This window comes from Necator americanus, chromosome II (genome assembly GCF_031761385.1).
Source record: "Necator americanus strain Aroian chromosome II, whole genome shotgun sequence".
NCBI classification, from domain to species: Eukaryota; Metazoa; Nematoda; class Chromadorea; order Rhabditida; family Ancylostomatidae; genus Necator; species Necator americanus.
In genome coordinates, this window is record NC_087372.1 from 29,768,025 (window position 1) to 29,781,201 (window position 13,177).

The 13,177-nt window shown below is 40.3% G+C and overlaps 1 protein-coding gene across 2 annotated transcripts in view; it reads left to right on the forward strand.

Annotated features, from left to right (window-relative positions):
* RB195_019898 (uncharacterized protein) overlaps window positions 1–11,171 on the forward strand; it is a gene marked incomplete at both ends in the record, with an annotated part of 32,997 nt that extends 21,826 nt beyond the window's left edge. For both annotated transcript variants that reach the window (XM_064187957.1, XM_013446094.2), the window contains 5 exons: window positions 6,187–6,399; window positions 7,274–7,432; window positions 9,920–10,067; window positions 10,139–10,487; window positions 10,957–11,171. In XM_064187957.1, coding sequence (XP_064043838.1) covers window positions 6,187–6,399; window positions 7,274–7,432; window positions 9,920–10,067; window positions 10,139–10,487; window positions 10,957–11,171 — 1,084 coding nt within the window. The remainder of the gene's footprint in view (window positions 1–6,186; window positions 6,400–7,273; window positions 7,433–9,919; window positions 10,068–10,138; window positions 10,488–10,956) is intronic.
* Window positions 11,172–13,177: the final 2,006 nt, after the last annotated feature.

Sequence of the window (13,177 nt, forward strand, 5' to 3'; positions counted from 1 at the left end):
CTGCCTTCGTCGCAGGGTTACACCTGCGCCAATGGGAATACATGCGGAACATGATACGGCGGCGACCGTTTACTGAGCACCGGTATTGGTCCTCGATCATTTCTCGTTCACTCGGATTGAAATCCAGCGTTGTCGTCTTGTTGTCTGGATGTCTGGCAAAATGCCACTGTAATCGTCACGTGCTGCGTCATTGCCGAGCGTCTCGTGGTATGGGCACTCTTTGTTCCGAAACTCTTCATCAGTATCACGCGGTGTTTTCGCCTGGATCGGTGTCCTGAGTTCACACATTCGTGTACTTTGTTGGGCAGCCAATTCACGTCTATGCTTCTCGGCGCCTCCAAACTCTCTGCTCATGTGTTTTGCCGTTCTGCTCTCACCGCCTGCACGCTGGCCGAGCTGTTCTGAGAGTGCAAAATGGGCGCTTTCTGCGGTTCTGGCAGTGTGGCGATGAAGCGGCCGCGATAAGCCGGTTGCGCCCTGTACTGTCCCGCAGTACTGGCTGGTTCTTGTCCTAGTACTGCCTCGTCGACGTTTTCCTGTCCCCTTCGACTAATAGAGGGGCTCTTTCCGTGGACCTACAAGTTTTATCTTTGAACAAATATGTCCCCGAGAACCAGTTGTTGCGAAAGCGAAGCCTTTCAGATCTTATCCTAGAGTTTCCTTCTCGATGGATTAGATAGTGATTCATCTCCCATTCAACTAGTTTTCATCCAGTCCTGTTAGATTCGATAATAGTGAGTTTTGTAGAAAATCCTGATAAACTCTCGCTGAGAACAATTTAGAACAATTTCATTAATTCCTCCACTGCACTCGTTGCCATTGCTGCATGCCGTTGTGTCTGTCAGTCACGGTCCCCTTCCCTCATCATTGCCATGTTCCCTTACCATCGGCTACAAAACGTTCCCCTCTTATCACCTGCTGCAAGTTCTTTGTTGGTATCTGAGTGCATATCAACAGCAGAAAATTTTGCCGATTCGCACGCGTTTAGATGTGTTTTTTCGTCTTCCTTACCTTCTGACTAAAGTTACTGTAATCAAGAATGTGTTACAGTACTTGTGCTCGTTATCTGATGTGATCATCAGCGTGTTTTTCTCTTTTCTCACGTAGCGATGTGAAATTTAATTAAGTCTGCTTCATTTGACAACTTTGGATTGTTTATGAATTAGCTGTCAGCTTGATGATCACATTTTCTACCAGTTACTACTACATAGATTTTATCACTAGAAGGTAGAGGAAGTAGTGGAAGTAGTGAATATCCAATTCACTGTTTACCTCTTCTCATATTTCATCGAATTATACATTGTTTCCTGAGTTTTCTTCGATTTTTCATTTTTTAAAATAAATTTCTTCTTCACATTCTTCCCCCATTGTTTCTGTGATCCCGCAGAATCCATAGCTTCGTCATTACGTCATTTATTTCCTCTCAACTGTCCCTCATTCATTCCTTGATGACTCTCGAATCTTCTACCACTACTTGCCGCATTTACTTAGCATTTTTTTGTAACTGCGTGTAAATGTTAGCGCTGTTTTTGTACGTGTTAACGGGGTGAGTGTTGAGCGTTTGTTTCTATGGAGAAGAATGTACTAGGATTTTTTTTTCCTTTAAATCTAACGCTAAGTTTGTACTACATACCTACGGTTTTCTTCAAATACATACTTTTTTTTCGTAATATCTATAATCAGGGGAATCCTGAAAGGTCTTGTGCCACAGTGTTCATCTAAAAATGGAAAAGTGTTAGGAATAAAAGTACAATAGCAAATACGCCACTGGGGTTTGAAGTTAGTATTTTCCAGACCATTCTAGAGACTTCATTCATGGGCGTGTGTTTGTGTATTGGTAATACTGATTTCGATGTAAAATTCAATAAGTACGAAAAACCTGTTTTTCAACATCAGTGCATTTCAAAGTTTCATGTTTGGACTTTAGCAAGTTCCGATATTTTCTGTTTAGAGAAAAAAAGATGAAATATTTGTTAAATGTTAGATGAATTGTGGTGAGATGGATAGATGGCAGACAGGAAATTAATTACAGTGAAATTTTGGTTGCGTTAGCGGCTTAGAAAAAGAAATTGATATATTTTCTTGGAATTCCCTTAAGTTCGCGCTGTACTAAATTTTGGAATCGATTTGTAATCGAAAATATGTGATATGATTCTTAGAATTTTCCCGATTAGATTTGTAAGATGAAAAATTGTCTTTGATATCTTCAGTCTTGTAAAATGCGGTCGTTATTAGGCTGCTGAGCAAGAAAAAATACGGGAATAAAGTCGTCAAAATGTTCATTCATTGCCTCAAGTTCTGGGTTACACCAAGTTGGCATGCCCACGTTTTGTTCTTCGAGCTGTTCCCATTCCTCTGATGCACACATATTGTTGCTCGCCAGAGCTATTATCGCACGACTATCTCGCATGTTGATTCAACTGTTGCAGACGTTTATTATCGTCCTCTTGTATGTATCCGAGCCTTTTTTTCTGGGAATGCACTCCGCGCCATCGCAGCAGTGCTAGTCATGTCGACATGTAGCATGCTGGGCGACTGGGGGCTATAACACATTTTGTTTTCCATGAACATGAAACGATTTTGTTTTGAAGCAAGATGGCGAGCGGCGTGTCGTCGTCGTCGCAGCCGATGTCTGCACTTTCCGTGATCAGATCGGCTGTGACAGTGCCGCTCAAAAAAAAGTACAATAACGCAATGGTTAGAGCTATGACATTCAGTGATATGGAACTTAGCGCTCTACGTCGACCGTCCCTTGTAAAAGATTGGATTTTCTGGTAACTGCTTTCTTAATCACCACTCTCGTCGAAGCATCCCATTATGTCTGGTTGCTCTTAGTTCTTCGTTCCAATCAGTAACGGTAAGTCGAATAGATCGAATCCTCTGCTTCCATTTTTTTAAAATTTCTTCGTATAACTATGATCAGTGGAGAAAAATCCGAATAAAAGTGACCCAAGATTAACATTAAGAAACTTCCATTGGATTTGATGAGGTTCAGTCTGAAGGAACGAACTTTCTGCAAGTTCTGCTTCATTTGGTGTGAATTTTATGAACGAATGCGTTTTCATGGTGAACATAATGTGAGGATTCTTTGTACATTGTGCTGCTGTTACTCCAGAGTTCATTTTGTTTGCTTCTAGGTTTCCTTTATCCTTGCAACATTATCTTGAAGTCAGCTGGAAATCTGTTCTTATCAAAACATTCAATCACAATCGTCTCTGCTAGCGCAAAACTGTTTCTTCACGTCCACAAGAAGCCACATCTCCTTATCAATTATGATAAATGACACTTCTGTTTCCAAGAAACGGTTTTTATGATTTGCGAGAAAAGGCCCACAAAGAACATTTCATACACAGTGGCACAAGCTGACACCGTGTAAAGGGCAAATTCGAATCAAATGACTCTATAAGTGACATCAGAATTCTTCGTTTCTCCCTTGTCGTCAGCCTGATACCCGACATCTTTATTAATTTCTTCTTCTCATAGCGGAACAGTTAACTGCGAACGACCTACGACAGTAATGTTACCGTTACAATGAATTACATCTACTCCTCACACTTCCTCCCGTTTTCACTACGAGTTGTCTGGATGCAAACCAAGCGCCTTATGTTCACGCACAACATTTCGTTGCTTGTGGATGTGAGCGTTTACGGTACGGGACGAGTAGCCTACTTCCGTTCCAAATATATAAAAATCGCTGCTAAATCAGCGAATGAAACTCGTCAATCTTTTTTCTCCACTTCTGGAAGGAGTGAGGTACTCAAGTATGGGGACAATTAAGAAATAAATGTGCAGTTGAATGCTATAGAGAATAAGCGTTTTTTTTTTTTTTTTGCGAAACACGATTTTCAAGCAGGAAAGGATAATTTTCGTAGGAATTTTCTTTCTCGTTCAGCATCACCTATTATTTACTTGGCGTTTCCGCAGCAACCATAAAATAGAGTCTTTGTTTGGTTAACCTTTTCACTAAACAGTCATCGTCATTTTTATGCCCTTTGTTCTTTCTTTCCATGGCAACGGGAACATTTCTTTGGCAACACTGTATGAGAAATGTGTCCCGCTAAGAATGTCAGGTTTTTATGGAAGAAAAGTATAAATAAGCACAATTTAGCCGTAAGTACACAAGCACTTTAGGTTGGCTTGGTGATCAGTGAGATGTTTTTGTAGTTGCTCTGCATGAGTACTAATAAATTCCCAAGTAGTAATAGACTTTCATGCCAATGACTTCTCTCTCCGCTCGCATGGAAAGCAATGAACATCGCATTCGAAGGATTTCTGTCTATATTCCAGTCTACTTCTGTTACTCACTATTTTCGTCCAAATAGTTGAGCTCCACCAATCTTTCCTTACGGAACAATGTCGCTTAGCGGAGACATCTAGATATTTTATAACTAGCTGACAGAACAGTACTGATTGTTACTGTTACTTGCAACAGCACTCTTCATGTGCGCAACAGAAAACTAACTCTTCCAATTATGTTGCTCAGCTGTTGTGGTAATTTTTGACAAAAGACGAAACGAAAAGCGCAAATCTGCGTCTTTTTCTCTTCTTCTTTCTATGAATTACCCCTCTTACTCTTCATTTTCCTTCCTCATTTTGTGAGAGCGGGCAGGACATTTTTGACGGACACACCATGGGCACCAATACTGCTTGGCCATGCGGACTGATGCCTCGGAGCTCGTCAAGTTTCTGAATTTGATAGCGGAATTGCGCCGTTTTCAACATGATTCAAGTTATGCAACTACTCTGCTAAGCTTTGGCACACGTGGTCCGTCTCAGAGCAACTCATGTATAAACCCAATATCCAATTATGTAGAACATAGACATATGATAGAACATCACGTGAAGCTGTGGTTTTTCTTCATTTCTTTACTTTATTAATTTTTTTCTGCTTTTTTCATTGATTATTTTATTACCATAATTTTATTATGTATTATTTTTTCATTGATATTAGCTGCTTCTCATAATTCGGCTATTTTAACAACCATTTTAACAGTCGTCAATGATTGCTGAATATCAAAGTACAAATATTATGGGAAGTAATTAAGTGAACATGTGGAAGAGTGAACGCAGTTTATGAAGCATGGAAAATAGTGCTAAAATTCTTCTCTGGATTGATCCTAAACGAAACTAGTAGTAGTTTGACTTTTGACTGCGCTAAGTAAATAAAGGGAAGAAAATCTACGTCTGAGGTTGCTTTGAAAAACTGAAACCGAATTAGCAAGGGAAAGGCTGCAACATCTGACCCATAGATGCTGCGGCTGAGAGATTATTTTTTTGATTAAGCACCTCTCTCCCTTACGCTTTCAACAATCGTTTGTCCTCCTTGTCTAATTGGGACGTATAGTGGATTTTACAGTGATTTTTGGGCGGGCTTATTTTCAGAAAAAAACCATTAGTTTTTCTTCAAACATAGGAGTGTAGACTGCAGAAATTAAGCATTGGGCGGAAGTGGAGTCGTAGAACGAACTAGGAACAGCTGAATTTCTTCCAGTAGCGCTCATATTATCAATCTATTTGTACACAATCAAACTCTACGGTGCCAAGATTCAAAGAAGGTCGAACTTGGGACTTGCTCATATTTTCACTTTTCGGTTACACTGAACAACATGTATTTTCTGTGCGCTGTTTTTCCACACAGCAACTTCGTCTATTGGTTGTATAAATGTTGACAGTAGATCGTTGGGAATTGATGTAAACCTGATCAGAAAAAGTCAGCCAGTACTGCGGAGTCATGTTTGCTCGGAATATGTTTACAGTCAGTGCCTTTTACTGGAAGTACACAGTGCTTAACGTGACTATGCGTCGTTAGTTCTTCGACTTGCTGAACTGGACGAGACAAGGGCTTGAGATTTGGTCGACTTTCGAGAACTCTGCTGTATGTAACACGTGTTCGTATGCAAATAAACCTACTGTTGACCAGAAATGCACTCTCTGTCCTCTGATTTTTTGCGAGTTTGGGCCTTGTTTTCGGCTCACTTCATCTGGCAGATCGCGAATTCATCATCGTCATCATTATCACCGTGCGCGTCTAGCCCTAGTCATCATAGATCCACCTGTTTGTTCATTCATATGAATACGTGTGTGTTCTTTTGGAACCGAAGCCTGTCTCACATGTTTTTGCCCAGTGTTCGTTCTGAACTGTCGCTTTTTAAAGGATAATTGTCTTAATATATGCGCTGCTTACAGAGTTCGTTCTGGTGTGAACAACACGAATTTGACGTCTTTTGCTGCTTCGACGACGAGCAACTCAGCAACGTCTTCACACGCACCTCCGCTAGCGTCAGTTCAACCGCATCAGCCACAATTCCCTCCATTTGTATCGATTAGCGGTAACTCGTTACCAGGGGATTACGAGATGCCGTACAGTCACGATAACAGTCATCACTATAATAATAATCAGTGAGTTGATTTATGAACGCTTTTTGCGGGGAAGAAACTGGGAGTTTTCTGCAAAAAAATGTAGGAGAACAAGCACCGTGGATTGAACCGTCTATTATACTAGTGTGAATGCAATTTAATTTCGGGCATTGATGTCTTTTCCTACTAAAGAATGGCAACTTTTTTGCTGTTTCGGCAGTATTTTTTTAATTGCGATCCGTGGCGGTGAGTTGGAATTTTATGGAGAAGCAAAAGAGAAACCCTCGCCAAAAAGGAAGAGGAAAGGGGGGAGGGGGAAGGAAATGATTACAAAAAAAAATGATTACAAAAAGGATAAATTTAGAGTGGAGTTTACTTCTCGGAAAACTAAATCTTTTTATCAAAATTAAAAGCTGGGATATGACGTTTCCTTCTCCGATGTTTGCTTATTGAAAATCTCAAGGGGAGGCACCTTCTCACTGTAATCCGCTCAGTTTTAATTTCGTAGCTGACGTGTTGTTTGGCAACTGATTTTTTTGTAATCATTCTTTCCCCTCCTCCCCGCCCTTTACTCTTCTTTTTTGTCATAAGCTTGTGCTGAATAGAGACTGTACATTTGGGAGCATCAAGCCTCGAAGTGTTGATTATCGAAAACACTGACTTCGCGATTTACGGTGTACGGATTGCAATGTATGATTACTATCGATAACACTTATATAATAAAGCTTGCTATTTTTGGCGCGTATTTTATCCGAAATAAGTCCAGAATATTCCATTTAGCGCCGGGAATTGTTTTTTTTTGTTTGTTCTTATGGTCATAAACAAAGTCTAGGCTTGACATTTAGCGTAAGCGCAAGAAAAATTTACGTTGATTTGTTACCGGAGAGAAAGCTTCATACAAGGAATCAAATTCCAGACAAATGCGGCACGGTGGTCGCTCAGCGACCGGTAAAAAAGCTGCAAATCCGGATTCGTACAAAACAGTGATGTGTCAAGCGTGGCTCGAGTCGAAAATGTGCGCATTCGGTGAGAATTGCCGATTTGCGCATGGAGAAGCTGAACTTCGACCTGTGAGGTTCGTTTTACTTACCACTTCGTCTTAAGGGATCGTTGTTTTTTTTCGAACTAGTAAATAACGTGGTTGCTCAGCTCAAAATAACCTTTCACCGTTTTACTCAACTTGCTTGCAATACCTCGCTCAACCATTGTCTCAAAATCCCAAAACGAAAAAATAAAAAAGTTGTAAATAAAGTTGCTGTGAATAAGTTGCAAGTGTGATCCAGAAAACGAGATGCATTTTTCAGAATAAAAACTAACAAATTTAAAATGTCGTCGGAAAAATTCGTTTTCTTTAGAGTTTCTTCTCTCTTTAGAATTCTAGAGAGTGAGCTTTTACCAGTTAAGAACACGACAGGAACAACGTTCTTTAATAGATTCCATATAGACTTCTTCTTCTTCTAACTACGTAACGTAAACTTCCGGACCTAATAGAATCACGCATTTAAAGATGAATAAAGTATCAAAATGTTCGCAACGATTTCCAGATTATTAGTGCGTTAGAGACTTTATCCAATTTCGAGAAGAAAGCGTAGATCCAAGGAGTATCTGCTCGTTCCACGAATGTCTCTCCAAGATTTGTCAATGGCGAAAGTGATGAAATTTCCACGTTTTTAGGCCAGAATAATCGTGGAAAATGAAAACGAATTCTAAAGGCATACTTAAAATGAAAAGCCTATGTGCTTTTGGTTGGTATTTTCATAGAGTGATTTTGCCCGCTCCCTATGATTTTGACAATTTCCAGGGGTACCTGTGAGGAATAGATTTTGGGACACAAATTAGGAGGGGAGTCATACCTACCGTCAAAAGTTGATTCTAAAGGCATTTTTTCCACGAATCTGGGGTTGTACGGGTTTCTTTTTGGTTATGACTATACGGGCTCGATCATGGGGAAGAGGATGATTCCGTCCATTTCTTACTAATCGCCGTAAAAAACGGCCCGGAAGATGCGACGCGTGCACAAGGCTGGCGCGCTCCAATCAAACTCATTGTAAAAAAAATAGCGCGCCGGAACGCTCGAAGCCCCATCTTTCGGGCCGTTTTTTTTACTGCAATTAGGAGGAAATGGACAAAATCACCCTCCTCTCCACCTACGGAATCTATAGGCATAACCCACCTCAAACCCGCACCACCCCAAATTCGTGGGGTTATGCTTTTAAATGGAAAGTTCCAGAACTTCATCTAAAAAAAAGATTTTGAAGCAGGATACACCTTCAAAGTAAGTGGTGAACATGTAAATTACTAGAGATGCCTGGTTTTTCAACGATGATGTCGTGCATTGCAAGCATTTTAATTTTTTTTTAAATTTTATTCCATTCATTCATTTATTTCCTTTTTTTTTTATAAATAACTAGGAAAAGAAGTCGCTCCGTGAAAATCACCCTTGGACAGTTGTTTCCTAGTATTTCCTAAAGGCAGTGTATCACGAAATTAACGGTGTTCGGGGTTTCACACGAATGGATAGAGAGTAGTGGTGTACATAGTTTACGATTCGTAAGCATAATCAAGCTGGACAATCAATCCAGGAAAAAGACGTGAGATATAGCCTTGTCCGCACCTGTGTACTCTACGATACAACTTGTTACGCGATAGAATGCAGCCTACTTCGTCGTCAACTTCCGTAGTTCAACTCTAACCTAAATAGGCAGCAGAAGCTGCACCATCTGTGCAATCGTAGGTGCCCTGCGAATCGCCATCGTTCTACTAACCGTGATTAGTTGCATCGTTGTGAACACACACTTTTCTGGAATAATAGGGGGAATTGGGCGCGGTCATCCTCATATTCGTGGAACACTCACTATTTGTTCGCTTAGAGACCCCTAACATCACCAATTTCGCGATAGCAGCTCCTGATAGGACACAACGATGAACGACCGACCCAGGCAAAAGGGCTGCAGTCATAGGCGCAGTCTTTTGTGTCTGCGACACTGCCGTACTCTAATTCTTGAGATTTCATAAGCCTTCAGAAATAAGTTCTTTGGAGACGAGCTTAATCATTCCGGCCACGGAAAAATATTTTTTATATATAAAATATTGATTCTAACACTTCTCTTGACTGGAATTTTGAATTTACATTTTTGTTAGGGAAAAAGGTTAGAGACTTTTTGTGAGGAGAAAAGAACGAGGTCATCATTCTCTTGGGGTACACGTCAATTTAGTGACTTAAGGTGTTTCGTACTCCAGTTGTAAATTCTGCTTGGCACAGGTAGTTATTGTTTTAGGCTTTCTACCTTATCTCCCAAATATATCGTGTTCACCGTTTTAGCTGACTCCTTCGATTGTTCTAATCTGTTCTTTTGCATGAGTACGTAGTTGCTCAAAACCTGACATTTCTCGTAAAGTTCACAGTATTTATTATTCGGATCTATGTGCTTTTTGTTTTTAGGAAGTTTTTGTGGGAAGCGATCTTCATGTGTTTGTTGCGAACTGCTCTCATTTTATCTCACCTTTGGCTCTTGTTTTGCTCGAGCTTCTACGAACGACCTTCCGCTTCTCATATTTTCAGATCCGTGCCATGTCAAATAAACAAGTACAAGACGAAACTCTGCGATAAATACACCACGACAGGCTTATGTCCTTATGGCGATCGTTGTCTATTCATACATCCAGACCATGGAACAAATGCCTACATAAGACCTGACAAATTGGTTGAGGTAAATCATGGAACGATTTTATTCCACGATCAGCTTCATTGGCTACCTCTAACCTCCTCGACTTTCTTCAGGTTTCCCGCCGTCATGCACTAGCCGATATGCAATTCTTAGCTTCTATGGATGCAGCACGTGCGGTTACACCACCCAATGTTACTCAACTTCCCGGACAACCCCATCCAGCTCTAGCGCACATGATTCCGCCACCAGTATTTCCTATTCGTAATACAACGACTACTCCATGCAGTCGAAACACGACAAACATTAACAACGGAGCCGCAAATGTAGCTGCTGCACAGGCGGCTCGAACACAGCTTCGTCCACACCCAAGTTGGCCCCTAGAACCGTCGACGTTCTTCAGAGAGAAGACAGACGAGTTTCGCACACCCAGTCCTATTGAGACGATGACGGGTGGAGCAAAAGGTGTGATTATGTACTACTTTTTGCAAAAGGTGTGATTGTTTCTTTTAACAAGGTCACTTTCCTGTGTTTACATTTCCAAAGGCTACCCAAATTCTTTTGTATTTACTTGTTATTTTAAAGCCGATTTTATATTTTTTAAGCACCTTTTTGTTTTGAAAACGAATCTTCTATTCCTCATTAGAGTGGTCGGAAATTACTTTATTAGTTTTTGGTTTGGCGACATGAGTACAACTCTTTTTTGGAGTTGATGAGAAACGAAAGTGCTGGAAACGTGAAAGTATTTCTCTAGGGGATGGGCAGAGGACCGAAAAGAATCTAAAAAAAATTGTTGTAGGAATTTCGTGGAACCGATCAGGCTCTCCAGAAATGTTATCTCTTACTAATCTAATCAACGTACTATCCATATCTCATCTAATCAACGTACTATCTATAACTGGACTATACAGTCAAGGATAAATTTGCTTTTCAGGTTCTTGGGACGAACTGTCTACCCCAGCTCGAAGCTCGCCAGGATACGTGTCAGGTGGTTCAACACCGTCAGGATCTTCGCCGTTCTCGACAGTGTCTTCTTCTTCGCTACATCTAAATATCACCGACGATGACCGTGACTTTGATCTATTCAACCTCACTGTTGGATTCGATCACATTGCGCAAGATTTAGCGAAGACGCTTGAGCTATGGTGAGCGCACGCAAAGGAGAGCTATAACTGAGACACTATCGATTAGTGGATTTTCTTGCCCTCTCAACCACGCCGTCATCGTCCGATAATGTCGTTGTTGATTAATATGTTTCTGTACTCTGCTTCTCTATGTAGCAAACTAACACTTTTGCCCGTACTCACCCGGTTTCCCCCCATTCTGCCCCAACTAACAACACTGCGAACTCTTCTGGGGTGAAGTTCTGCAAACTCCTGGATATGTGTACTGTGAATCCAAACTATCCATGATTTGAGGTCCTTCTGAACAGAATTCCCTCCCCCTACCTTTCAATGACGGGTAAGCGTCTTTCATTTCAAGCTATTGCTCCCGTTTTATTTGCTCAGTCGTTTTTAAGGACTATCCTGTAAGATTTTATGAGTTCCTATGAGTGAGTAAGATTGGAATAATTTTCTTTCTATCCTTATTTGTAGGCATGACTATTTTGTTCTCTGTCAATTAAGTATTAAGCATGTTGTGGTATATGTGCGACATAACTAATAACTGTACATTCTGATAACTGCTAAATGCTAAAATAATAACTATATTATTAATTATTAGCTTGTCATTACTATGTGATAGATGTAGCAGCATTTGTGAACGCTAGAAAAAACAGTGTGATTTGATCGATAATTGTGAGTTTGGCCCCGCCCTCAATTTGGTTTTCTCTTCGCCACATTGGTCGCTTATGTTACCTTCACATTCGAAATTCCACTTTGTAAAATTGTAAGGTTTCATACGAGTTTCGTTGCTGAATAATTCCATTAAATCGAGTTTTTTTTCGTCCCGGTTTGTCATTTGCACAACTGTGTAGGATAGATTTCTGTAAATGGTAATAATTGCTGTTTCTGGCAAATTGGGCAGTAAATAAAGCATAATTCTGGAGGGTTTTTTTTTGACGAATGCAAATGGTGGTTGGTTATATTTTTTTGTTGGCAGTAACGTTGCCAGTTAGACGATGGTCAAATTTTAAAACGTAGCCGGATCTCGGAGAAGAGAAACATTTAATCAAAAGATGTTTCTGTTATTTCAAATGAGAGTACAAACACTGTATAGCTAAGTATATATAGCTATATACGTGAATTCGTGGGAAGAAAATATTTCATATTGTAAGGATCTGTCCCTCCATCGCTGCTTTCTTTTCCACTTGTTGATTACTAAGCGATTTTTAGCTCTAATTCTTAATTCCCTGTACTGGAGGTGACTCAGTGTTGTCCACATAACTTGTACTCGAATCTAAGGATTTGAAAAAGGAAATCTCTGAAATGCTTTGTTTTTTCTCAGAAAAGTGTCCAATCTTGAAGCTTTTCCTAGAAAGAGGGAAGTCCTGAATTTAGTACTTGACATTCTCAGTTTTTCTCTGGTATATTCTGACGTATTTTAACTTTTTGCTCAAATTCTAACTTCACAGCACGAAATGCGAAGCTTCGAAGTTCCTCTTTTCTCGCGATCGAGTCTTGGTTTCATTTACGTTATAAAAACGTTATGACGTTACGATTACGTTAGTAGTCTACGATGCCATCACCATCTCCCTAGTGACCTATTGTTTACAGTTAGAGAGCTTCTCCACCTGGCATTTCCGAGAACAACTATAGCTTTGAATGAAAAAGTCCCAGAAGTTTAACGGGCGATTTGAGTCCGATCGTCGCGCTCTCTACCTCTGAAGTGGTACTTCAATGTCGGAAAAAGTTATAATTGGATGCGGTGGTGGTTTGGTGGACGCAACGGGAACTTAGCTGTTCTCTGTCCAATGTGTTTGGTGAGTAGTGTAGTGACAGCGAACTCAAATCCTTTATTTCTGGGATGTAGATTGGAGATTGGGGTTGATCGTTTTTACTGAGGATATATATCATGTTCATACAGCGCTAAAGCACCATGTATATTATGTCGTTATTTGACAAAGTTTGGGACATCACTTGCTCTCGAATGGTTTCTGTTGCTTGTAGAAACGCAACTTCGATTCGGTTCAAAGGTGTAAAATACGAGAAACTAAA